This window comes from Ovis aries, chromosome X (genome assembly GCF_016772045.2).
Source record: "Ovis aries strain OAR_USU_Benz2616 breed Rambouillet chromosome X, ARS-UI_Ramb_v3.0, whole genome shotgun sequence".
In the NCBI taxonomy this organism is placed as follows: Eukaryota; Metazoa; Chordata; class Mammalia; order Artiodactyla; family Bovidae; genus Ovis; species Ovis aries.
In genome coordinates, this window is record NC_056080.1 from 9,905,517 (window position 1) to 9,930,519 (window position 25,003).

At 43.8% G+C, this 25,003-nt stretch overlaps 1 protein-coding gene across 4 annotated transcripts; it reads left to right on the forward strand.

Moving 5' to 3' along the window:
* Window positions 1-3,946: 3,946 nt before the first annotated feature.
* Window positions 3,947-20,379, forward strand: MSL3 (MSL complex subunit 3). Of its 4 annotated transcripts, none has more exons than XM_015104793.3 (13): window positions 3,947-4,077; window positions 5,357-5,439; window positions 5,820-5,915; window positions 6,233-6,333; window positions 6,896-6,975; window positions 7,527-7,649; window positions 8,225-8,385; window positions 9,164-9,322; window positions 10,836-11,098; window positions 11,884-11,993; window positions 15,696-15,795; window positions 16,137-16,221; window positions 18,677-20,379. In XM_015104793.3, exons 1-13 carry the CDS (start codon window positions 3,976-3,978, stop codon window positions 18,774-18,776), a joined length of 1,563 nt encoding a protein of 520 aa, XP_014960279.2. In that variant the 5' UTR covers window positions 3,947-3,975; the 3' UTR covers window positions 18,777-20,379. The 4 variants fall into 4 exon arrangements, with proteins under 4 accessions (XP_014960279.2, XP_060263559.1, XP_027818667.1 ...); XM_027962866.3 differs by lacking the exon at window positions 3,947-4,077 and adding an exon at window positions 4,301-4,441; XM_060407576.1 differs by having other exon boundaries at window positions 16,137-20,379.
* The last annotated feature ends 4,624 nt before the right edge of the window (window positions 20,380-25,003 follow it).

Here is a 25,003-nt window from a genome sequence, read left to right on the forward strand (position 1 = left end):
CTGGATCCTGAATTATTTTAGTTTCCTCAAAAATCTGCTACAACTCTCCAAACTAGTGTTTCCAGTTTTCTCCCACTCTTCTGATTTGGGATCACTGAGAACAATGACTACTCTTGAACCTCCTTGGAAGGGACGATAGCAAGTCTTTCTCACTATTCAGACAGCAGCCAAACTTCAGGGAACTGACCCTGGGTACACATCCCCCACTTAAAACGGGCTCTTCCAGACCCTTGGAACTGCACACCAGCTGGAGATGTAGAATTGACTAGGGAGGTTCCTCCCCAGAAGCAGATGGCATCTTGAGGGAGACAGCTCTCCCAAGATCATGGATCAAGATCTTCATCCCCAATATGAAATCTTTATTCCTTTTGCCTTCTTGCTAGTTTCGTTTTCCCTCTGTTAACGCTGGGAAGACAGTGCCACTTAACTCTGAGCACTATCGATGCATCTGTTGCTAAGGCCATAGTGACACAACAAAGTCCCAAGACTATCTCGCTAAGGTGGTTTAGATACTATAATTGCTGTAGATTACTTGTTGGCTGAATAAGGAGGAGTCAACTATCTCCTAGGATATAGCAAATATCTCCGGCTGTATCTGGATCAGCACCTTTGGTATTAGAGCAAATGCAATAAATTAATCAAACCACTTGGCTAAAACAGGTTGATGCTCCTTCTGGTACATTCTTTGATATATTTGATACCAATTGGTTTGATTCATGGGGGCCCTGGACAAAGTGTATACTTCAGGTTCTTGGTATTATCCTCCTATAGTCGGCACTGTAGAGCCCCTGGTGTGCTGTGTTCTCTCAATAGTCTTAAATGCATGTGCACAGCCATCAGCAGTGTATCAGGTGGTCTCACTGCACTTAGAGAAACAGAAACAAGATGAAAACCGAGATGAACATCAAAAACAGATCTTTCACGGATCTGACGTCAAAACCTGTGAGTTTCACAATGAGACAAGAGCAACTTAACTGTTAGTGACTGAGAGTGGCACTAACACCAAATTGTCAATCTCTCCTGCATGAGAGGATGACCAGAAGGGCGAATATGTTTAATCAATTAAACAGAGGCCATTAGACTGAGGTGGCCCTAATGCCTTGGCAGCCTAGGTAAGCAAAACAAAATCTAAGCCTGTAAGTTCCTCAATGTTATGAAATCAAGATGCTAAGGACAACCAATCAGAAACAGCCAACTGGTCTTTATGCTGTAGCCAATCAGCACTTTCCTTACTTCTGCCTTCTCTCTCTGAAAGCCTCTCCGGAGCTCCTGACAGTGTAGCACTCCTAACCACACCTGCTGTGGTGCTGCCAGATTGCAATAGATTTCTGCTCTTAAAATGTATATCTTTAGTTTATCATTTAACAAGAGCACTTCCAGTCTGGAGCTTTTTCTGACACTTCCCTCCTCCTAGAGAGATGTAAGCCCTTGTATCTGTCTTCTTCCAGGGCAGCTTTTCAGAGTACCAACGAGGCTTGTATTTGCTTTCATGCTGCTCTGCCCTTCCTGAAATGTATCCTCTTTGAGGCCAGGGGTAATATCTGGATCCTACGTTGTGTGTCTAGTATCCAGCACACAGGAGGCTCAATAAATATTTGTTGAATGAATTGGGACAAGAAGTGTTCAAGAAGTGCCTGATATTAATAGCAAGCATTGACTCACCACTTCTTATGCACAAAGGCATATACACTGAATAGACTGATTTATTCCTAAAACAACCCTGAGGTAGAAGCCACTATTATTGTCACTTTAAATGTATGAAAACTGCATCCCAGAGAGACTAATCAGTTGTCCAAGGTTAGACATAAACTAGGAACCGACAAGTGTAGGACCAGATCCCAGAGCCCACCACGTTCTTTACCCAAGAGGATGCTCCACCCACATTAGACATGAAGACCTCTCTAGGGGTCCTAATCTGGATGAGGGCTGCCAGGGGGTGCTCCCATTAGTGGGTTTTGTAACTTTTAGGATCCTGAAGCCTTGTGCATTCTTGGACTTTTTAGGAAGACAGGGGAAAAGGCATTGCTCAAGGACATAAGGGGTAGAAATGGAGAGAAATAAAAGAAAGCATCCAAGTTTTGCTCTGAAAGCTTAAGAGTCTGGAGAGGAAATCTCCATTTACCAGAAAGAAAAAGAAAAACATTAATACTAAATTATGGCTTAAGTATGACATGCAATTATTTGTGCCCAGAGGTCCCCCTGCCATTTATGGGGAACACCATCATCAAGATCTCATCCCAGATAAACCACAACCTGAAGAGGAATCATAGCTCCGGTTCTGCTTTCTCCACTGTATTATCCCAACAACTGTTGTTGTTGTTTAGTTGCTAAGCCGTGACTTTTTGCGACCCCGTGAACTGTAGCCAGCCAGGCTCCTCTGTCCATGGGATTCTCCAGGCAAGAATACTGGAGTGGGTTGCCATTTCCTTCTGTATTTCATAAGTCTGTAATCTAGTCAATCAATTCATCACTATTGATTGTGTGCCAGGAGTATGCATTGGCAGGCCTGGCTTCCCTGATGGCTAAGCGGTAAAGCATCTGCCTGCAATGTAGGAGATGCAGGTTCGATCCCTGGGTCAGGAAGATCCCCTGGAGGAGGAAATGGCAACCTACTCCAGTATTCTTGCCAGGAAAATCCCATGGACAGAAAAGCCTGGCGGACTACAATCCACGGGGTCGCAGTTGGACATGCATAAAGAGTATGTAACGATCAGCTGGATGAGATTCCCTGCAGCCCTGCCTCCCCAAACTTCATGAGTGGAGCATCTTAAAGACATTTACCAAGTAAACAGCCCTTCTACTGCAGGGCAGTAAATGCAAGAAATGGTTAAGTAGAGGGCTGAGAGGGAATCCCTAGAAGGGTGCATCATCGTCTAGGGAAGGCAGAGGGGTTTTCTCTTGGCTGTGTCCAAACTGAAATGTGAAGGATGTGCATCAGGGACCCAGTGAAGGAGGAGGCAAGTGTACATTCTGGAGGCAAGAACAGAGACCAGAGTGTGGAGGACCGGCAGTTCACCACCACCTCAGACTCAGTTTGCAGATGAGTTTTCTACACTGCCTAAAGGCTTTCCACTCCTCAAAAGAAAAGAAACCCAGCACCATCTCTCCTGTTTGTAGAGGTTTGCCCTTCAAGAAAGGACCTCCCAGCATCCGTCATTCGTCCTGAACATCCCCTCTCTGTCAGTACCTGCTAGTATAGGCCTTAGAACAACTCTCATCTGTAGGGAGGTTTCAGTGTGTTGGAGAAGACAGACCTCGAGGGAGCATCTCTGCCAGTTGCGGGTGTTGGAAAACCACGGGGGGACGCTGAGACAAGAGATGTTAACGACCCTGGTAAAGACCCATCAGCCTCGCGACTCACTGCTCGCCCGCTGTCACAGGCATGCTCCAGAGCTGCCACCTGCTCGTCCTGGCCTCCCTATAACCCCGGTGCTTTAATCTCTCTTCCACCACTTTTCGCTCCCCCACCCCCACCCCGAATCAAGCGCACTGCCCCTCTAGATCCGACTCTGGCCCGACGTCCTGCCCGCGGTGGCCACCGCGTTCTGCCAAGGTGGCCAAGTCGGCGCGGCCAGGGAGCTTCCCCGCCGCCAGTGCCCACCCCAGGCTCTCCGGTCCTCGGAGCCGAGACGGCGCGTCCGGCGCGTTGACTTCGTGGGCGCAGCCCGCTGCGGCCGCCTTTCCCCGGAGGGCTGGACGGGCCACGAGCTGCCCGACTCCCAGCCACCCGGGAGCCCGGCGGCGTCTCACAGGGACGCGCTCGATCGGGAGCGCGCGCGCTTGGCCGCTCCGAGGTCCAGCGGTGGCGCGGGGCGGGCAGAGGCGGGGCCGAGGGCGGGCCGGCCACAGCCTCCGCCAGTCCCCGCTCCCTCCCCGCCACCCCGCTGCCGCGCGCCACCTCCCAGCCCCCACCCCCCTCCCCCACCGCGCGCGCTCCGCCCGCCCCGGAGCCTCGCCCTCCGCCACGATGAGCAAATGAGCGCGAGCGAGGGCATGAAATTTAAATTCCATTCAGGGGAGAAAGTGCTGTGCTTCGAGCCTGACCCCACCAAGGCGCGAGTGCTGTACGATGCCAAGGTGCCGCCGCGGAGGGGCAGGGAGGAGGCGCGGGCCGGGAACCCCGGGACGGGAGGCGAACGCGGATGCGGGTGCTGACGGTGCGGCGGCGCGGGGGAAGTGGCGGGGCTCGGCGCTCCTTGCTCGCGGCTCCTCGGCCTGCGCGGCGCAGCACGGGCGGCAGGGGGCGCTCGCGGAGCGCCGCGATGGGGAGTCGGGGCTGGGACGCTTCCGCTTCCGCCCTGGGCCCGGGGCTACGCCGGCGCCGTTGGAAACGTAGCGCTGGCGGTGTCGCGCTGCAGGAGCCGCGGCGTCGGTTTGTGCACCTGAGGGCGGCGGGGGCTCCGCGTCCAGGAGGCCGCTTGCTCAAGGCCTCTGCCTGGAGGTTAACTCTCCCCGTCCTGTGCTGTCTAGGGCCGCTTGGGCTCCCGCGCGATGCCTTGATCGAGCGGCCCCAGTCCTAATCCATAGTGCTGGCTGTCAACTGGCGGCGCCGTTGCCCTGGGCCCGTCGTGGTCTGGGCTCGGCCCCTCCCGCAGGCCTGGATCCTCTCTGAGAGCCAGGTTGAGCGGGTGTCTTCGTCCTCCAGGGCCTTGCACCATTTAGGTTTTCAGTCGGCCGTGTCACCCCCCTGCCTGTCCGCCTAAGTTTCGCAGGTTGGGAGAAAATGGAGCCACATCAGCAGCTCCTCCGGTCTAGGTGGCGTGAGGGAGTGGGTCTCGCAGGTCGGGGGTGGGGGCTGGCCCAGCGCCCCTCCGGGCTTTCCGTTCTACTTTGGGGCTCCAACCCGCTGCCCCTGCCTCAGGTTTCTGTTTGCAGTGTCTCCTCCCTCCCTGCTTTGAGTCTCCCCAAGCGTGACACGCCCCTTCATTTGCCCCCGAATTTCCCCCTGGGGACACCGCTAGGCGGGATGGCAGAATCTGCGAGCCTAACTGGCCCTAGGATCCTGCGGAGCCCAGGAGACTACAACTCCCAGAGGTCTATCGGCAGAGGCTCGCTTGTCAGGCCGGGACTCTCTTAGTTAGTGACAACACGGCTGACTAATGGCTTCAGAAGCTACACCCGTTCACACACTGAGAGACCAATCAGGGGGTGGTTGGGGGGATGTTTCCTATTTTGAGGCATCCACTCAGGGGAAAAAATGGAATTGAAAGGGAAAATGTTTCAGCCTAGCTCTCCGTCAAAAAAGGAGAAAATGCTTTCCTTTCTTTTACAAAAATGCCCATGATCTAGTTTTCCTAATCCAGCTTCTGATATTCTGTATGTTCTATTGTTTGTGGACGGTATTTTCTGGTTTCAGATCGTCGATGTTATTGTTGGGAAAGACGAAAAAGGCAGAAAGATCCCAGAATATCTGATCCATTTTAATGGTTGGAACAGAAGGTGAGTGTACTTGTTAAACCTGACTGAAAATTGACCATCTGTGCACAGGAACATTGCAAACTTCTTTGTTAAGTTTTAGAAACACTCCTTGGAAAGTTTCATTTCCTGTTTTTGCTTTTATGTTAAACCTTGCTTACTCTGAAGAATGATTACTTCTGAGTCGACTATATTTGGATTCTCTATGGGTGGTTTTGGAGACTCCCATTGCTTCTGTGTCTGAATGAGTTGTGGTTTCTCTTTTTGTGATTTAAAATATTTAAATAGTTTTCTGAAAGGTAAGTAATTTTGAGACACATCTGTTCCTGTGTGGTGCTTTTAACATTTGTTTCATGTCAAACTAAAATACTGAATTTTACACTCTTCCTCTTTTGTTTCTTTAGCTGGGATAGATGGGCAGCAGAGGATCATGTCCTTCGTGACACCGATGAAAATCGGAGATTACAGCGGAAATTGGCCAAAAAAGCTGTAGCTCGCCTGTAAGAATACCAGAAACATGAATTTTGCTCAGTGTGTTTTCTTTTAAGGTTTAGAATTTTTGTCAGAGAAAAGTTTAAAAATCTGATAGACGTGGATTATCAAGTCATGTAACATATTTGAAACATAGTAGCAAATAGTGTTTCTATTGTATTTGAAATAACCGCTGTGCTTTCAGAGAGATTATCGTGTAGTATTTTGAAATGGAGGTTACCACTTATGTTTTAAAATGTAATTATATCTTCGATACTTAAGAATTATTGTTACTGCATTTTTTTTTACCTCAAGTCAACATTTCAGTGGTATTTATCCATTTCAGGAGAAGCACAGGAAGAAAGAGGAAGCGCTGCAGATTGCCTGGTGTGGACTCTGTCTTAAAAAGCCTCCCTGCTGACGAAAAAGATGAAAACGATGAAAACTGTGAGTGGCTTGACTTATTGTCTCTGGTAAAAAGGAGTTTTACCTAGTTCTTTTATACTGCAGGGTTGAGGGGAAAGATTCACTGAAACTTTAGACAAGGGAACTTTGTAAGCTCATTTCATAAAACATTTGCCCATTTGTTTTTGATAATTAAAGTAGCAGTCAGAAAGTTCCTAATTAGACCTGGTGGGTCTTGCACATGACCCCTGCCTTCTCAATCAGTGTCTTATAGTAGCGCCTCAGAGCTCCATTCTCATGTTTTCTTCATGGTACCTCGCTCCACTTGTACATGTGACAGCGAACAATAAGATCCTAGGTGACTAAACACTTGCAGATCATTTACTTGTGTAGTTTTTGCACCCCTTGAGGTTGGTATTATATTAAAAAAAATAAATTTCTATTCTGAAAGGTCCAGTATTTGTGTTCAGTGTTTAAACTTTATGCTGGACAGTAGTTTATTATTACTAGCAGTGGGACACCCATGCCATCCTAAGGAATTGTAGATGTAAGGGTTAAGGAAGTGTGTAATGCAGGTTTGCCTGCTGTTTTTTGTTTTGCCTAGCAATAAGCAGTTCCTCTGACAGTGAAGAAAAGGATGGAGAAATAAGTGAAGAGGGTGATATTGAAGAAAAGACTGAAGTGGTATACAGTTCTTATTGTAAAAACTCTTTGGCATATATTTTGGTGGTAAAATTTTCTAGTTGTGAAATGTTTTGTAAAAATCCATCTTTTTAACCAAATGTGATACAATTGTACTTCATACATAAGGGAAAAAAACTTTTTTACTGTAAAAACTTCTCTGTGGCTTTTTATACCCATGAAATGTTTCCACAAATCATTTCACCTTTTTCTTTCCAATGAAATTGTGAACTTTTTATAATGCTGATTAATTTTTAAATGGTGTGTATCAAGAGTTTAGTGTCTTCTGTTTGCTGAATACAAAGTTAACATGAATCCCACTGGTAAAGTTAAATTGGGAAGAAAAGAAATAATCATTTGCAATGTCATTAGTGCCCTAAAACAAATTAACTTTTGGCCTTTGATATACTTCTCATTAGAACATGTGACATCATTACTGGTGTAAATGTCAAGGATTAACTGGTTTGTTTCATTGTAGGCTGTGCTTATGTTAGTCCTTCTTTGGGTGTAGACTCTCTGTTTTAGGAAGTTAAAATGGGATTGTGATATTGCAGAAGGAAGGACCAGAGCTGCATGCAAAAAAGGAAATGGAAGAAAGAACAATAACTATAGAAATCCCTGACGTTCTGAAGAAGAAGCTTGAGGATGATTGTTACTATATCAACAGGAGGAAACGGGTAAACAAGGAGGACACATAAAACATGGATTTGTAATAGAGCCATATTTTGCAGTCACAGAAAGTTGAGAGCCTTGGAGGAATGAAACTCAGGTTCTGTGCTGAGTTGGGTTTTACACTTCTCTGGCAGTAGTGTTCTCCTGATGGAAGTGTGCTCAGTTTTTTCCAGCCCTGGCTGCCTGTTAGAATCTTCTAGAGAGCTTTGCAGAGTCCTGATGCTTGGGCTTCAAGCTTAAGGTGAAAACTGATCTGTGACGTTGGGGGTGGCAGCTGTGGATATCTTAGAGGTTCCCCAAATGATTCTAACAGGTCCCTAAGCTGAGAATCATTGCTTGCATTTATTTTTAAAATTAGTTATCAATTAACTTTAAATTGTTATTGTAATCTACATGGGGATATGATCAGTAGAAGAAAAGTCAGAGAGTTTCAAAGCACATTTACCTAAAAAATTATCTTCATACACAATTGACTTTATTTTTGAGCTTCAAAAATGACGTACACAAGACCACTGTTTCTTGGAATACATGGTTTATCCAATTGAATGTATACATCAAATGTTTATGTTTTTGTTAACAGTTAGTGAAACTTCCATGCCAGACCAACATTATAACTATTTTGGAATCGTATGTGAAGCATTTTGCTATCAATGCAGCCTTTTCAGCCAATGAGAGGCCTCGTCACCATCATGCTATGCCACATGCCAACATGAATGTGCATTATATCCCAGCAGAAAAAAAGTAAGTAGAGGAGGGAGGGTTGGCATTTCATGGTTCACTCTGGGTATTAGAGAATAAACTTCCATTTAGAACAGGTAACACTGTCTCTGTTTCAGTTACTATGAATTCACATACTGTTACACTTAATTCACACAGTAACCAGTTAAGTTTCAAAATACTGTTCTTTTCCCAGAATGTTCAGTAACTCTTTAGGAGTGTGATGTGAATCCATTGAGGATATGTACTGCCTCAACACTAGAAGAAGTTTTCAATGATGTAACTTAGGAAGCGAACTCTTTTTTTTTTTTTGGCTATGAGAAGTACCAGAATGGGGAATGAGAATTTTGTTGAAACCTGTTTACAAACATGTCTTTACCCTAATCTGAGTAATTGTCCTCATAGCTTGCCTTGGGAACGTGACCCAGTAGGAGTGGAGTCAGACAAGTAGATTGTTCCAGTTGAAACAGGTGTGTCAGCTCATCACGACCACCCCCTTCAGCTGCGGGTGACTGGGGTGTGTCTACTTCCATAGCACAGGCTCCTTGGGCTCCTTGTGTGGCACTGAGCATATTCACTTGTGTTCAGTGTGTAAGTTACAATTACTTGCTTACTGCACCCTATATTCTAGGCCTGTGCTCCCATTTAATTATTGTTAGCACCTACAGACTTTGTGTTTTGTACACTTAGGTGTAATATATAGTGTTTAAAACTCTTCCTGATTAGAAATGTGTGCCTTCATTGTGACATTTTGAAAAGTCCTGTTATTTTATTGCATCTCTAATCTCTTTAATCCTTCCAGCGTTGACCTTTGTAAGGAGATGGTGGATGGCTTAAGAATAACCTTTGATTACACTCTCCCATTGGTTTTGCTCTATCCATATGAACAAGTTCAGTATAAAAAGGTGACTTCGTCCAAATTTTTTCTTCCGATTAAGGAAAGTACCACAAACACTAATAGGTAAGTTAGCTTGCAGTTCAACCATCAGCTATCAGAAATCAAATAGCTAGATCTGTTTTTCAAGATTTCTGTTGGATGCTATGGGGCCAACACGTTTGGAGGAGGGAGTAGATTGCAAACCACTATCTGTCCTGGTGGTTTTCTTTTTTCTTGGGTAAGCTTGAGTCATCATTCACTTTAAAATGTCTCTGGAAGTTTTTACCAAGTGAAGATTTCAGTGTAGAGAAATTGGCTTTAGAGTAGCCAATGCCCTTGTTTCCAAAGACAGTGGGGTGAAGAGAGCATGGCCTGAGAAGGTTTTGTGTGGGTTTGAATTTGTGACTTGGCAAGGTGTCATCTGAGTTTCTTGCTTTTCCTCTAACAATGGAAAGAACATTTGCTTCTGTAGATAGTTATTAAATGAGGAAGTGCATGAAGGGCTGGCTGCCTTAGGCCTTCAAGTAAAGGTTAGTTTCTTTCCTGCTCTGCTGTGTCACCACTGTCTTCCCTCGGTGACCAAGCATTTCCAAATCTCCGTTCTTTGGGTTCAACAAAAGTCCCCCCTGCACCTGAGTCCATGCCTCTATCTGTGGAAGCTACTTCCATGTCTGCCTCAGGCCCATCTTCTCAAGCGAGTGGTCTGTTTTCATGATTTCCACCCCCTCCATCTCCTCTTGCCTGTTTCCCGTCTATCTTGGTCTCCCGCCTCCCTCTGCTCCCCAAAGTCACTGACAGTTTCCCACTTGCCGCACCAAGCATTGCCCTCCTTTCCCTTCAGCCCCTTGCTCCCCTTCTGCCTCAGGTCCTGTCTGGTAATTGTCTGTCTGCCTTATGACCATCTCTTCTTTGGCTGCCTTCCTTCCCCGTTGGTTCCACCCCATTTGGGAGGCCTGTGTGACTCAGTGGGGACCTATGTTGATGTCCCCACACCCTCCTCCAAACCTCAAGATTCCCAGTGTCTAGAGTGGACTGTGTGTTTCCACAAAATGTGGCCAACGTTTGTGGCATTCTAGTCCTATCAGTGGTTACACTGTGACACAATGATGTTGTATTCTTACCATGGTTTCTCAGCCTTGGCTCGACCGATATTTTTAATTGGATCATTATTGGTGGCGGAGGCTGAACTATGCGCTGTAGGATGGCAAGCTGCATCCCTGGCCTCCACCCACTGGATGCCAATGGCACTTTCCCAGTTGTGACCATCAAAACTGACTCCAGAAGGTGTCTGTGTTCCCCCCAGAGTAGAATCACCCCTGAGTTGTGAACCACTGAAACAAAACAAGGACAAAGGATATCACAGCCTTTAATGCCAGGGTGCCTTGAAGAGTTAAAGGGTGAAAATGGTATAATAATGTTTAGGTACCTTTTAAGAAAGTATTTGTTTTGGCACGTCTGGAAGTGAAAGTTTCTAAGCCTCCTGGAGTGGAGTGGAGGCTGTGTTTTCTGTCTGAAGAAGGACATTGAGGAACCCCTCCAGGCTTGGCAGAGATTCTGTGGACTGGGTGCATCTGATGCTTTCCCCTTCCTTCTGTAGGAACCAGGAGGAGCTCTCTCCAAGCCCACCTTTGCTGAATCCATCCACACCACAGTCCACAGAGAGTCAGCCAACGTCAGGTGAACCAACCACCCCCAAAAGGCGCAAAGGCGAGCCGGAAGCCTTGCAGTCTCTGAGGCGGTCCACGCGCCACTCTGCCAACTGCGACAGGCTGTCTGAGAGCAGCGCCTCACCCCAGCCCAAGCGCCGGCAGCAGGACACATCTGCCAGCATGCCCAAGCTGTTCCTGCACCTGGAAAAGAGTAGGTCCACTGCCCGTAGGAGGGCCATACCGGGGAGAGCTGATGTGGACTCTGTGCTTGGTCTGGGTCAGGCACCGTGCTCCTGAACCCAGTCCAGCGGGAGATGGGAGCCCCCCCCCCCCGCCCCCCACGTCTTCAGCTCTACAATCAGGATTCCTGGTACTGACCAGTTTCGCTCTGGCTCACGTCTGTTTGCAGTCCCTCTCTCCAGCCCTGAACTAGTTAACGTCCTGTACGTATGGGTCTGCCTCTTCTAGGCATGACTTCATCAGTGGAATCATGCAATACGTGGCCTTTTGTCCGTGGCTTCTTTCACTTAACATACAATGTTTTCAAGTTTCATCATGTTGTACGTAGTTTATCCCAGTGAAGTGTGAAAATGAAAGTGTTAGTCACTCAGTTGTGTCCAACTCTTTGTGATCCCCCTGGACTGTAGCCTGCCAGGCTCCCCTGTCCATGGGATTTCCCAGGCAAGAATACTGGAGTGGGTTGCCATTCACTTCTCCAAGGGATCTTCCCAACTCAGGGATCAAACCCAGGTCTCCTGCATTGCAGGTGAATTCTGTCTGAGCCACTAGGGATATCTCCGAACTTGATTCCTTTTCTTTCCTTTTTTCCATCAAATAATATTCCAGGTACTGTCCTTGACAGGGAAGTCTTATTGGTAAAAATTAAAAACTTCTCTGCTGTTTGTAAAGGTCTTCCAGCAATCTTTAATTCGGTAGCTGTATGATTAATTAGTGGATAATTAATTGGTGACTAATTAAAGTCTTTTCCTTTTAAAGAGACACCTGTTCATAGCAGATCATCCTCGCCTGTTCCTCTGACCCCTAGCAAGGAAGGGAGTGCTGTGTTTGCTGGCTTTGAAGGCAGAAGAACTAATGAAATAAATGAGGTAAAGCATTAGTGTCTGTTGTTCACCTGCATTGAACCCTTCCTTTTGTGTTTTCTTAAAAAGTCTTACAAGATGAAATCATGTTTGCTTAGAAGAAACATTGTTACTCTTGCCATAGATATTAACAGAATTTTTTGTATGATGTGCAACATTGTATTTGTGGTATCTAAAATGAGACAGTTACCACGGGGATTCGAACTCCTGACCTCTGGACCCTAGACTGCCTGCCTGCCTGCCTAACCGCTACACTACTGCGGCTCGCTTAAAGGGTCAAGCAGGTGATTCGAACTCCTGACCTACGGAGCCAGATTGCCTGTCCACCTGCCCGTCTGCCTAATCGCTACACTACCGAGGCTCAAGGGGACGACCCAGGATGAGATGGCTGGATGGTGTCACGGACTCGATGGACGTGAGTCTGAGTGAACTCTGGGAGATGGTGATGGACAGGGAGGCCTGGTGTGCTGCGATTCATGGGGTCGCAAAGAGTCGGACACGACTGAGCAACTGAACTGAAAATGAGACAGTGGTTAGGATTATAGCCCTGTACTTCCATTCCTCTTTTATTTCAAATAAGTCCAAGTATTGAAATAGGAGTATTGTTATTTTATAGAACAGTTGTCAGTACAGTTTTTCTGCAAAAAGCCAGAGAGTAAATATTTTCAACCTTGTGGGCTACATAGTCACTGTTGAGACTCCCCACCTCCAAAGCAGCCCCGGACACTGTGTAAGTGAATGAGTGTGCCGTGTTGCAATAAAACCATGTTTATGGACACTGCCATTTGCATATCAGATAATTTTTTATTTATGTGATATTTTACTTTTGGTCTTAACCATTTAGAAATATAAAACCCATCTTTAACAGTAATATTAATAGCCATCCCTTTGAGGGCATGCTGTATGCTAGCATTGTGCCAGGCACTTGATCTAAATTACCTCACGTTCTTGAGAATAACCTTACCAGCAGAGTTCCCTTTTACAGACAAGAAAGCTTCAGTTTGAAACTATTTTTAAGGCCAGTTAACTGAGATACATAGCGAGTATTTAAGGAGTTCAGGAAATGTCTTAGTCCACTGGGGTATTGTATGAATCTTGCCTAGCAAGTGGGCTTTCCTTGTTTCTGTGCACAGGGGAGGATGGCTTTACCAGACAGAATGGTTGGTGACAGGGGTTAGCAAACTTTTCTTATAAAGGGTCAGATTGTAAATATTTTCAGGGTTGTGCATCAGCTTGTGAAAGTGGTGTGAATAGTTCATAAAGGGGTGTGCTGGGTGGCCCCAAAATTCATTCGTGTGTGCTCGGTCTCAGTGCACTTGCTCAGTCGTGTCCAACTCTTTGGACCCCATGGACCGCAGCATGCCAGGCCTCCCTGTCCATCACCTACTCCTGGAGCTTACTCAAACTCATGTCCATTGAGTCGATGACGCCATCCAACCATCTCGTCCTCTGTCGTCCCCTTCTCCTCCTGCCTTCAATCTTTCGTAGCATCAGGGTGTTTTCCAATAAGTCAGTTCTTCACACCAGGTGGCCAAAGTATTGGAGCTTCAGCATCAGTCCCTCCCATGAATATTCATGTGTGCTAGTAATCAAATTTCATATGATTTTTATTTTTTTATTTTATTTTTTTTCATATGATTTTTATATGTTATGAAGTAGTAGTCATTTAATTTAAAAAAAAACATTTAAAAACAGTTGTTTTTAGCATGAGGGGGTTGCTTTGGCTCACGGGCTATAAGTTGACTGACCTCTGCTAGAAAACCCAGTTCATGTTCCAGTGATGTTGAGGGAAGGTTAGGAAATTCCTAGTGCAAGCAGTCCCTAATTTTCCTTTTTTCAGACTAGAAAGCCCTGCAGGTGTTTTTATTCAAGAAGAATCCTGTTTCTTACAGTAGTCCCCAACCTCCATGATCTTAGGCCAGATGAGCTGAGGTGGAGCTGATGTAATAATAGAAATACAGCACACAATAGATCTAATGCACTTGAATCATCCCCAACTGTCCCCCGCCCCAGGGCCATGGAAAAATTGTCTTCCACAAAACTGGTCCCTGGTGCCAAAAAGTTGGGGACCCCCAGAAAACATCTGAATACTGAGGCACAGCCATTCCCACTCTGGTCACTGTTGCAACGCCGCCATCTGGTGGTGGTAGGTACAGCTACAAAGTCTAGTGAAAAAGTGGTTGGGGTTGGACAGGCCCTCATGATGAGACCTTGGTGCATTCCATCTGCATAAAGCCTCCATTGCAGCATGTTTTCCCCAGGGCCCTGCATCCTGACCACCTGAGACTCACTCTCCCAATGTCATCTGCCGCCCAGCCGCACCAGGGAGGGTTTGGACTGGCGTAGTCCTGGTTGAGATCACAGGCGATTACTGTGCACACCCTGGTTGAGACTTCCTCCACTGGAAACCTGTTATTTTCCCCCATAATGCATCTTTGAGAGAGCTGATTCACTACATTGAGCTGCAGAATTGAGGGAGGGAAGTAGCCAGGCTCGCTAACTAACCACATGATCTGGCTTTGCACGTGAGTGTGCCCTTCGTGCCTCCAGTGATGGTGGATTCCCCATGTTCACTTTGAGTGTCACTGTCAAAACAGTTGCTGAGCTGTAGCTGTGTGCACAGTGGAGTTCAGTGCTAGGGATAGTATAAAGGGGCAGAAACTTACTCCTGCCCTGAGGCTTGTATACCACAGAAGCGTGGGGTTGGTGAGGCATGGGCTGAAGCCTGGGCCTTCAGCATGGAGACAGATGGAACCATGGTGGTGCTTGTTAATTTCTAAAATTTCATTTGATTAAATTGACTACATCAGCCGTTCTGGGCTCATTTTGGTATCCTTCTGCTTTGTCTTATAGAAGTCTTCCTTTGACCCAACTATTTCCAGATTAAACTTGGCAGATCCCAAAAGGCAAAGCAGCAGCTAGGTAGAATAGACCTATAATTTGCTGAAATATTTCTCTGAAAGCTCATCAGAGAGTTTTGAAATTCAACTGTTACTTTAACAAAAGCCCCCAATCCACCTACACTTCTGGAATTCAAAGTGAAGAAAAAGCATGCAGTTGCCAGGGCTGAAGTCTATTTTCACTTGATTCAGTGGGTGAAATTAGTTTCCAGAGTGACTGTAACATAGCAGAATCTTAGAGAATCTTGACACAGTGGTAACCTTTCTCAAAAAATCTTTTATTGCTTCATTGTCTAAAACATCAGAATTTCCAATAAAGGAGAAGGGGCAGAATGACAAAACAGTTACAGCTAATTTACAGGTAGAAGCTACTGAAAATTAGAAAATCGAATATTTTCCCAATTTTAAGTTCTCCTTCCTTGTTTATTTTTATGAGTTTGTGTTTATTTGATACAGTGGCATATTTTTTTCATCTGCACACAACCTGTCATAATTTTAGGTGATTAGAACTGTCTCCATGTTGCCAAGGAAGGTGGGATGGCTTTAGAAGCTCCACATTGGTTTGTTGTCATTATCCTGTTCCATGTTTGGTTTCTTCCCATTTTCTGGTCCAGCTGTGAGGCAGCTCCAGAGGTGCCAAATGGATGGGAAGCTCCAGGGTAGAAATGAGACACTTGATGAGCTCTGTCTTTCTGCCGGCTTGGAAATGTCAAAGTGTGTGTATTTCTGCTGGAATTCCAAATGTACAGATCTGTGGGTAATGAAGTGTGAAGATATAACAACAAAGCATTCTCTGTGCTTTTCCCAGGTCCTCTCCTGGAAACTTGTACCCGATAGTTATCCCCCAGGTGACCAACCACCTCCACCCTCTTACATTTATGGGGCACAACACTTGCTGCGTTTGTTTGGTAAGAAATCCTTTGCCCTGCTTTCTTCTTACCGTTTTTATTTTCCACTTTAAGTTTAACACCTGTAGGCTTAGGTACATCTTGTGGTAATTTGGGGGTCTAAGAAAAATCACTGAATGTTGATCTCTTAAAAACAATGAATCTTAAACTTCATACAAATTGTGTTTGTAGTATTTGTACTTACTACTCTATGTTCAGTAAGAGTTTTGGTTTTGTTTGCCAGCATAGATGTTAGTTTCAGTTTAAATAGGATCACAGGGACCCAGAGGATCCCTGAGTGTGTCCTACTGATCGCCAGATTCTGCCGATTGTAAATGATTTTGCTTTTCTTTTTAATGCAGTGAAACTTCCAGAAATCCTTGGAAAGATGTCCTTTTCTGAGAAGAATCTGAAGGCTTTACTGAAGCACTTTGATCTCTTTCTGAGGTATTGTTATTACTCTGTCAAAACTTACTCTGCCACCGTATATATGACTTTTCTGAACTTGTCTTCAGCAGATGTAGAAGCTAGCTCTGGTATTTTGCATGGTAGCAGTATTACGTAAGTATGGTTGCTTCTAATAGTAATTGTAATATGGGGAGTTGGAGCTACTTCATTTTTTCATAGTCTATCTGGTTTCTAAGCAAAGGGTATGGAGGTAAAATTGTTTGTGTGTCACTGGAAGAATCCAGTTGGATAGCCATGTGAGTAGAAAATTAATTTTCTAAAGAAGTAATTGAGATTGATAGCTATTTAATTTTATGTATTTTATTCAAGAGTACCTTAAGCATGTGACTTTTCTTTGTTCCATGTACATACATTTGTAGGTCTGATTTTGGTGTCTACTTTGGAGTTAAGAGAAATGATGAATAGTCTGTGCTGATACTTTGTGAATTTGGAGAAAGGTAGTGTTTTCTTCACCTGACAGAGCCATTTTATTATATGGTTGGATCATTCACTCTGAGGCTGTGCCCTCTACTTACCTGGGGCTGTAGATCCCAGCCTCCTTTACGCCTGTGGCCCAGTTCTCCCACCTAGATGTCTATTGACTGGTTTCTCCTGGCGTTCCAGACTGGTTGTCACTCTGCCTTACCCAGTGTGTCCTGTGTACCAGACCTTGTTTTTTCTTTCTCCTTAAGAGGATACTTTTTCCTTGTATTTAGATCCCAACCTGTAAGAGCTAGTCAAGTAGGATTAACACTCCAGCCAGAGAAGTGAGTCTTGGCGTTTGTAAAAGATGCTTTCATCTGGGTATTTCCAATAATGTATCAAATAAGTGGAATTCAACTTTAAAACATTTTATTAGAAAAAAAGTTTCAAAAATGCCCTAATCTCCTTCAGCCTTCTCCTCAAACAAACCTACAACTCTGTTTTGTATAAACATTTTGTTACACTGAAATCAAATAATGCCAAAATGAGACAGCCACTGGTTAGCATAGGCTGCTGCTGCTAAGTCGCTTCAGTTGTGTCAGACTCTGTGCAACCCCCTAGACGGCAGCCCACCAGGCTCCCCCATCCCTGGGATTCTCTAGGCAAGAACACTGGAGTGGGTTGCCATTTCCTTCTCCAATGCATGAAAGGGAAAAGTGAAAGTGAAGTCTCTCAGTCATGTCCAACTCTTCGTGACCCCATGGACTGTAGCCTACCAGGCTCCTCCGTCCATGGGATTTTCCAGGCAAGAGTACTGGAGTGGGGTGCCATTGCTTTCAGGAGAGCCTTCTAATTCTGAGATATGCCCAAAACAAAGTAGAAATTAGGGTTTTAGGAGGCTACTTACAAAGATTTACAAATACAATAGTACAGCTGACCCTTGAACAACATGGGTTTGAACTGCACAAATCCACTTGTATGTGGATTTTCTTTAATAGTAAATACTTAGTACTACATGATCCATGTGGCTGGTTGCATCTGCGAATTTGGAGGAATAGTGAATACGGAGGGCCCAACTAATGAAATTGTTATACAGAGATTTTCAACTCTGTAGAGGGTTGGAGCCCCAACCCCCATACTGTTCAGCTGTAATGGGTTATGAAAATGTATCCAAATGTGTCAACTATAGAATCAGTGGATTGAGAGTTGCTATAAAAAAGGTACAATCAAAGAAGAAAGAGTTAACCTCAAATGAATTTGACTTGGTTTTTACTGAAGAAGGTATTGCAGAGGTATATCCTTACCTTTTTAGGAGTTAGGACAGTTGGGAGGAGGCCAGGGAAACAAACAGGAAGCTAATTACTTAGCGTCCTAGTTAATTTGGCCCATGTGAGCCTGTTTGAGCCCTTCATGGTGAAATATTTGACGCTTCAGAGTCAAGATGGTGTCTGTGTTGCAGATTCTTCAGTGACTGGCTGCATTTCAACATCAATCCATAGTCAGGCATAAGGCGGTCTTACATTTTTACTACTAAGCTGGAACTTGCAGCATCTTTTGGCAACGGCAAAATGCTCTTTACTCAAAGTGTAGAACTCAAAATGCTCTTTACTGATTTAACCATTCAGTTTTGTTTTAACTTAGCCCGTGTAAGTACTGTGCACTTCTCAGGTGACATTTATTGAGTTAATAATTTATTTTTTATAGTTTGTTTTTTAAAACAGGAAAATGGAGAAATACTCAGAGGCCTTTTTGCATGGAAGTGTTTAGATAATCAAGACTGCCACCTAGTGGCGTTTAGAAGCTATAGCAATAGAAATTTGTACACTTGCTAGTGAAAGGATTCCAATGAAACAGTCCTTAACATAGAAGCTGGGTGTGTGTAATGAACATAATCAGTATATAGAAATCAAGATTATATTATTTTTTTCTACCTAATATAAAGAGTGAAATGTTACAGTTGTGGAAATTCCTGTTTTGCTTCCCGGTATTTAGTCTTTACTGTGGTGATCATAGGGGCTATTTTTTTTTCCAGGTTTTTAGCAGAGTACCATGATGACTTCTTCCCAGAGTCTGCTTATGTTGCTGCCTGTGAGGCACACTACAGCACGAAGAATCCCAGGGCGATTTATTAAGGTTTCGATGGTCCTAGAAGAACAGCTTTTCTATCTAGTTCTCGGTTCCCAGTAAAGAACTAGGGAGTCAGTGGGCCTTCTTTATGCAGAAAGCAAATGTGACACCCACCCTGGGGGGCTTTGGCAGAGGTGGGCCCATTTGTTTGAGTTGCTTACCTACTGTAGTTATTTCTGTTAAGGATTACTTCCTCGGTGCCTCGATGGCCTCCAACATCTAACCCTTGCCACCATACACGTGATCTGTGATGGCAAGAAAACAGCAGCTGTGTTCACAGTGAATTGTTAATGAACATGTGATTAGGTTGGGCTGTTTCAGTAGACGGAGGTACTTGTTAGCAGTAACCACGTCTTTTAGTTATTTGTTAGCATTAAACAAAATTGTTTTGCAAACTGTTTTCATTCTTGTGATAAGACTGAGCAACTCTGTCCCACAAATTCTAGTTTTACTTGGAAACTGCAAAGTAGTCCCTGAATATTTTAGAGGGAATCGATATTAAGAAAATTTGCAGCTATGCATTTGCTTGTTACAGTTCCTTTTCTATAAAACCTTATTTTTGATGATTTAAATAAAGCATTCCCTGAATGTTTGAGATTTTATAGCTACACTTGGTTGTGTAATATTATGGTTCCTTTTCTGTAAAATGTTATTTTTGGCCATTTCAAATAAATCATTTCCCATCTTATTGGAAAGAACCAGGAGAGAGTTTTTGCTCTGGTCTTGTTCTTTTCTCTTTATTTGTTGTAGGAAAACAGTAAGGTAACTTTGATTCCTAAATTTTGTATTTTGTTTTGCTTTCCCTCTGTACCTTTTTTGTTAAGGACTTTTGTTTTCCTTTCCTTTCTTTGATTTTCCTACCTTGGCTGCCTATCTGAAAGGTGGTTCCTGGAAGCTGATACAGCCCATCACTGTCTTTTTGCCTGACTCTGGGCTGGTTTGGGGCCAACATATTTATTGTCTTCCATCATTACATAAAATCTAGCAAGATGATGTTAAGGGACTTGATATCCATTGAGAAAAGGGGTTTCAATAGATTAAGATTAAAAGCAGTAACTTGGGGAAGTCATGTTTACACCCGAATGAAATTAGACTCTTCAACACACCAGTTAAATCTTTTTTCTTTCTTTCTTTGTTAATAATTGGAGAGATACTTTTTTTTAGCTTCTGCTTCTCTTATGCTTAAGCCAGATTCCTCCAGATGTTCATTTGGGACAAAGCCTTAGTACATTTTTAGGCTGATTGAATTGTGTTGTGTCTACTTAGTTTCAATAAAAACAATGTTATTTTCTATGTCTCTTTCCTGGAATACATCTTCTAAACTCAAAGTGAATTTGTAAATAACAATTTCTTTGCTTCAACTTTCCTTCTGATTGGTGTAAATATTGGGACCAGTAAGCAGAATGTATGTCCCTAGTGAGTTTATTCAACACGTGGGATGAAGTGCTTACCCAGCTCTACTCCTTTTGCATCCAGTAAGGGCCTGGCCCAGATCACCTTGCTGGTTGGAAGTGTTGCCAATGTACCTCTGGCATCGAAAGCATACGTATTACATCTGTCCTCACACGCCAACAAATACAATTATAATAAATGAGTGAATAAGCAAGAGTTCATGTGTTGAACAGTCTGATTGTGGTCTCAGGGGATGGTGGTTATTTCTGAGGACCAAACGAAAAGCAATGAAGGGTCTGCTTCAGCAAAAGAGGATTGGGGCATGTTTACTGGGGGACTTACAGTGTAATCCTTTCTTTCATTACCATAAGTGACCGTGGCCAAAATGTCAACCATTCACTTATAGCTTGAGGAGATGGATGTATGCTTTTGACCTTTTTGTGGAGGTGGATTGCCAGGCTGGGACTGACCTCCAGTCAGGCAGGGAGAGAGCAGGGATCCCCCAAGAGTTGGTAACACCAAGTTGATATGTTCTTTCACTCATCAAAAGGGGTCTAGCAGGAGGCAGACACAAATGACCACATACACTTCCATCTGTGACGTGTCCAGAGGAGGCAAACTATAGAAACAGTAGATTAGTGGTTGTCAGAGGATGGGGAGAAGAGGGAATTGGAACTGACTGCTAATAGGGCTGAGGTCTCTTCAGGGTGATGGAAATTTCTGGAATTAAGACAGTCATGATTATTGCCCCGCTCTCTGAGTTTACTAAAAAAACACAGAATTTTATATTTTTTTAATGGTGAGTGTTATGGCGTGTGAATTACATCTCAGTTAAACCGTGGAGATCTAGGGATTGGCTCTGCCTAAAACTCAAGCATATATTCCACAGAAATCCATTTTTGAGCACTGAATGGCTGGCCATTTGATCTAATCATTCACATGTCTTCCTTCATGCATCATTGCCCAAGGCAGGCAAGGCTCCTTTCCTCACTCCACTGACTTTACACTTCACCGGAAGGTCAGGAGACCCAGGGCCATGCCTTCATACAATGTCCTTTATAGGAAAATGGGAAGTTGGCAGATCTTCAAACTTCTCTGACTCCCAAATTCTTCTGCATGGCAGGGCATGAGGAATAATGATATATGGATATTCTGATATGAGCCAAAAAGATTAACAGTTTAGTGACAGCAAAAGTAACGTGGATTAAGAATAATGCAAACCATAGCCAGGTCGTCTTTACAAGTCTTCCTGTTCTGGAATTTCTTTGCAACATCAACCTTTATCCTTCTAAAAGGTCATAAAAAAGCGTAAGTGGTAAAGTGCTTGACTGTTTTTCTATTGATTTGTACTTCTCTCATGCAGATTTACAACTTTCAGTGGAATGATTTAAAAAGTCATTTTGGAGCTCTGCTTTGGCACAAGGTAAATTACACCAGCCTGCAGGTTCTATTTACTGTTCAATCTTCATTGTCGTAAAGGTGACTTTTGAGACAATTTCGGGTCGTCAGCCTCTATTAGTTACCCATTATTATCCAGAAAATAATTTTGAGTGAGATGATTTGTGAGCTGTATAGAAACACACCTATTAGAGTCAGAGGATGAAGGCTGCTTAAACGTGTTTGGGTAGTACATAAACTGAAAACAAAAATGCTCTGTTAGCGGGAAAACCTAGTAAGATTTTCTTTTCTTATATGATAATCCATTTTATCTTTTATATTCTGTAGTTCATAACACTTAGCCAATCATAGCATTAAAACCCTGTTTTAATTTGGTGGTCTAAAAGAAGCCATAGTGTGGTAGACAGAATGAAGAATGTTTCTAAATCTTTACATACACCCCATCTCCGTGTCCCTAACCCCTGAAATGTCAATTTGCAGTTTCTCTTATTATGAGGTAGGATCTAACATTTAATACTGTAAATCAACTGTACTTCAATTTTAAAAAGATCAATTTTCCTTCCCCCTTGAATTTGGTCTGGGTGTGTGTGTGTAAGACTGACTTTGAGTAGATCTCAATGAGAGAGCTGTTTTCCTACATAGAAAATACCAACTAGTCTGGCTTGGGGACTTGCTTTGGCCACGAAAATGTGCCAGAATTGATTCACGTCCCTTCTTTTCCTTCGATGGACAAGTCTGGGCTAACCTGCTGGATGATAAGAGACATGTTGCCTAGTTATTTTCATCATTCAGCCAACAGCCAGCCAATTGCTCAACATGTGAGTGAAACCACTGTAGACCAACCAACCAACCCCCAGCCTATACCCGCCCACCACAGATGCATAGACAAGTCAGTAAAAATCTGCCAAGCCCATCCTAGGTTAACAGAACCATCCAGTTGACCCATATATTATGGACTGAAAATAAATGCTTATTGTTTTAAGTCACTATTTGGAGGTGGTCGAAAGTGAAAGAGGAGAGTAAAAAAGTTGGCTTAAAGCTCAACATTCAGAAAACAAAGATCATGGCATCTGGTCCCATCACTTCATGGGAAATAGATGGGAAACAGTGGAAACAGTGTCAGACTTTATTTTTTGGGACTCCAAAATCACTGCAGATGGTGACTGCAGCCATGAAATTAAAAGATGCTTCCTTCTTGGAAGGAAAGTTATGACCAACCTAGATAGCATATTCAAAAGCAGAGACATTACTTTGCCAACAAAGGTCCGTCTAGTCAAGGCCATGGTTTTTCCAGTGGTCATGTATGGATGTGAGAGTTGGACTGTGAAGAAAGCTGAGCGCCGAAGAATTGATGCTTTTGAACAGTGGTGTTGGAGAAGACTCTTGAGAGTCCCTTGGAGTGCAAGGAGGTCCAACCAGTCCATCCTAAAGGAGATCAGTCCTGGGTGTTCTTTGGAAGGACTGATGCTAAAGCTGAAACTCCAATACTTTGGCCACCTCATGGGAAGAGTTGACTCATTGGAAAAGACCCTGATGCTGGGAGGGATTGGGGGCAGGGAGAGAAGGGGACGACAGAGGATGATTTGGCTGGATGGCATCACCGACTCAATGCACTTGAGTTTGAGTGAACTCTGGGAGTTGGTGATGGACAGGGAGGCCTGGTGTGCTGCGATTCATGGGGTCGCAAAGAGTCGGACACGACTGAGCGACTGAACTGAACTGAACTTGGGGGTGGTCAGTTATCCAGCAATAGCTAACATCTCAATGTGCCTATACATTTTGCACACTACTATGGAACAGCTCAAAGTCCATTGCCTTGGCTGAAATTGCTGAAATTCTGGCACGTTCAGAAGCCATCAGCTAACTAAAGGAACACATACCCGCTCTTGTTTCTAACCAGGTACCAAGTGAGACAATGGACAAAGAGAGCAACACACCCCAAGATCCCAGATCTTGTAGCTAGCACGACCTGGGTTTTATTTTGTAAAAAATTTAAAGTTTCCAGAAAATTTGAAAGGCGAATATAATAAAATATACTTTCACCATAAAATTAACTTTATTTTGTAAGATTTGTTTCCAGCCACTGTTTGAAAAAGAACTAAAACATTTTGGATTTGGATAAAATTCTTTTTTTACCATTACCTGGATCTCAGTCCTTGACCCTTCTGAGTTTGGTGTAGTGTGGAGAGATATTGTGCACATGAAACTCCCTGCTCTTATACTCTTCATCATATTTTAACATGTAGATTCATATTTACATATATACATATATATACCTGTAGAAATATACATTTGTACCTATACAAAACTGCATAGTTTGTATTCTCAGATAGGCACACACTGAGTTCTTTTAATTGCTGTATAAAAATTTATCATGTGGATATGCTATCTTGTATTAATTCCTTTACCACTGTTGGACATTCAGATTGTTTCCAAGCCCCCCTTTAACTAACAGTGCTGCAAAGAACTAGCCCTTGTACAGAGTTCTTGTATTCAAATACAAGTCCTTCTCTAGGTCATATAGCCAGAATTGTTGGATGCTCAGACACGTGGGTTTTTTTTTTTTTCACATTTTCTAGAGTCTAAAGTTACCCCATTAGACAAAGACTTGGCTTTACTAGAGTTCCTGGGTGTTAAATTTCAGGGAGGCTGTCCTGTGAGACATTTAAAACAGAGGGAGCTAAAGAAAAGAAAATGGATGGAAATTTGAAGTCTCATTGAAACTTTCTCCACATTACCTCATTTCACATCAAGCCCTCCCCCACAACAGTGTTTTTAGGTCGTACTGGGGATTGTTCTTTGATGGGCTCATAGAAATTAGAAATAAAAACTTAACTTCCCAGTGGTAAAAAGCAGAGTAGAAGGTGATGGTCTGGTACTTTGCTCACTCATTGGTTTCCAGAGCAAGTGTTATGGAAAGGAGTTGATTGGTCACCTGAAAAATATTTCAAATGTTGTGTTTAATTGGGCAAATGCACCACAATAGATAGTTTCTGAGGGGCTATGGGTTCCTTAGTCCATAGGGCAAGCCAGTCCTTTGGTTTTCTCAATTGAGAGGGAGGACAGATTTTAAAACCTGTTTTTTTTTTTTTTTTTTTTTTTTTACCATTCTGAGACATGATATGGTAAATATACCATGGTACTGAAGAACTGATGCTTTTGAAATGTGATGTTGGAGAAGACTCTTGAGAGTCCCTTGGACTGCAAGCAGATCCAACCAGTCCATCCTAAAGGAAATCAGTCCTGAATATTCATTGGAAGGACTGATGCTGAAGCTGAAACTCCAATACTGTGGCCACCTGATGAGAAGAACTGACTCACTGGAAAAGACCCTGATGCTGGGGAAAGATTGAAGGCAGGAGGAGAAGGGGACGACAGAGGATGAGATGGTTGGATGGCATCACTGACTAAATGGACATGAGTTGAGTAAACTCTGGGAGTT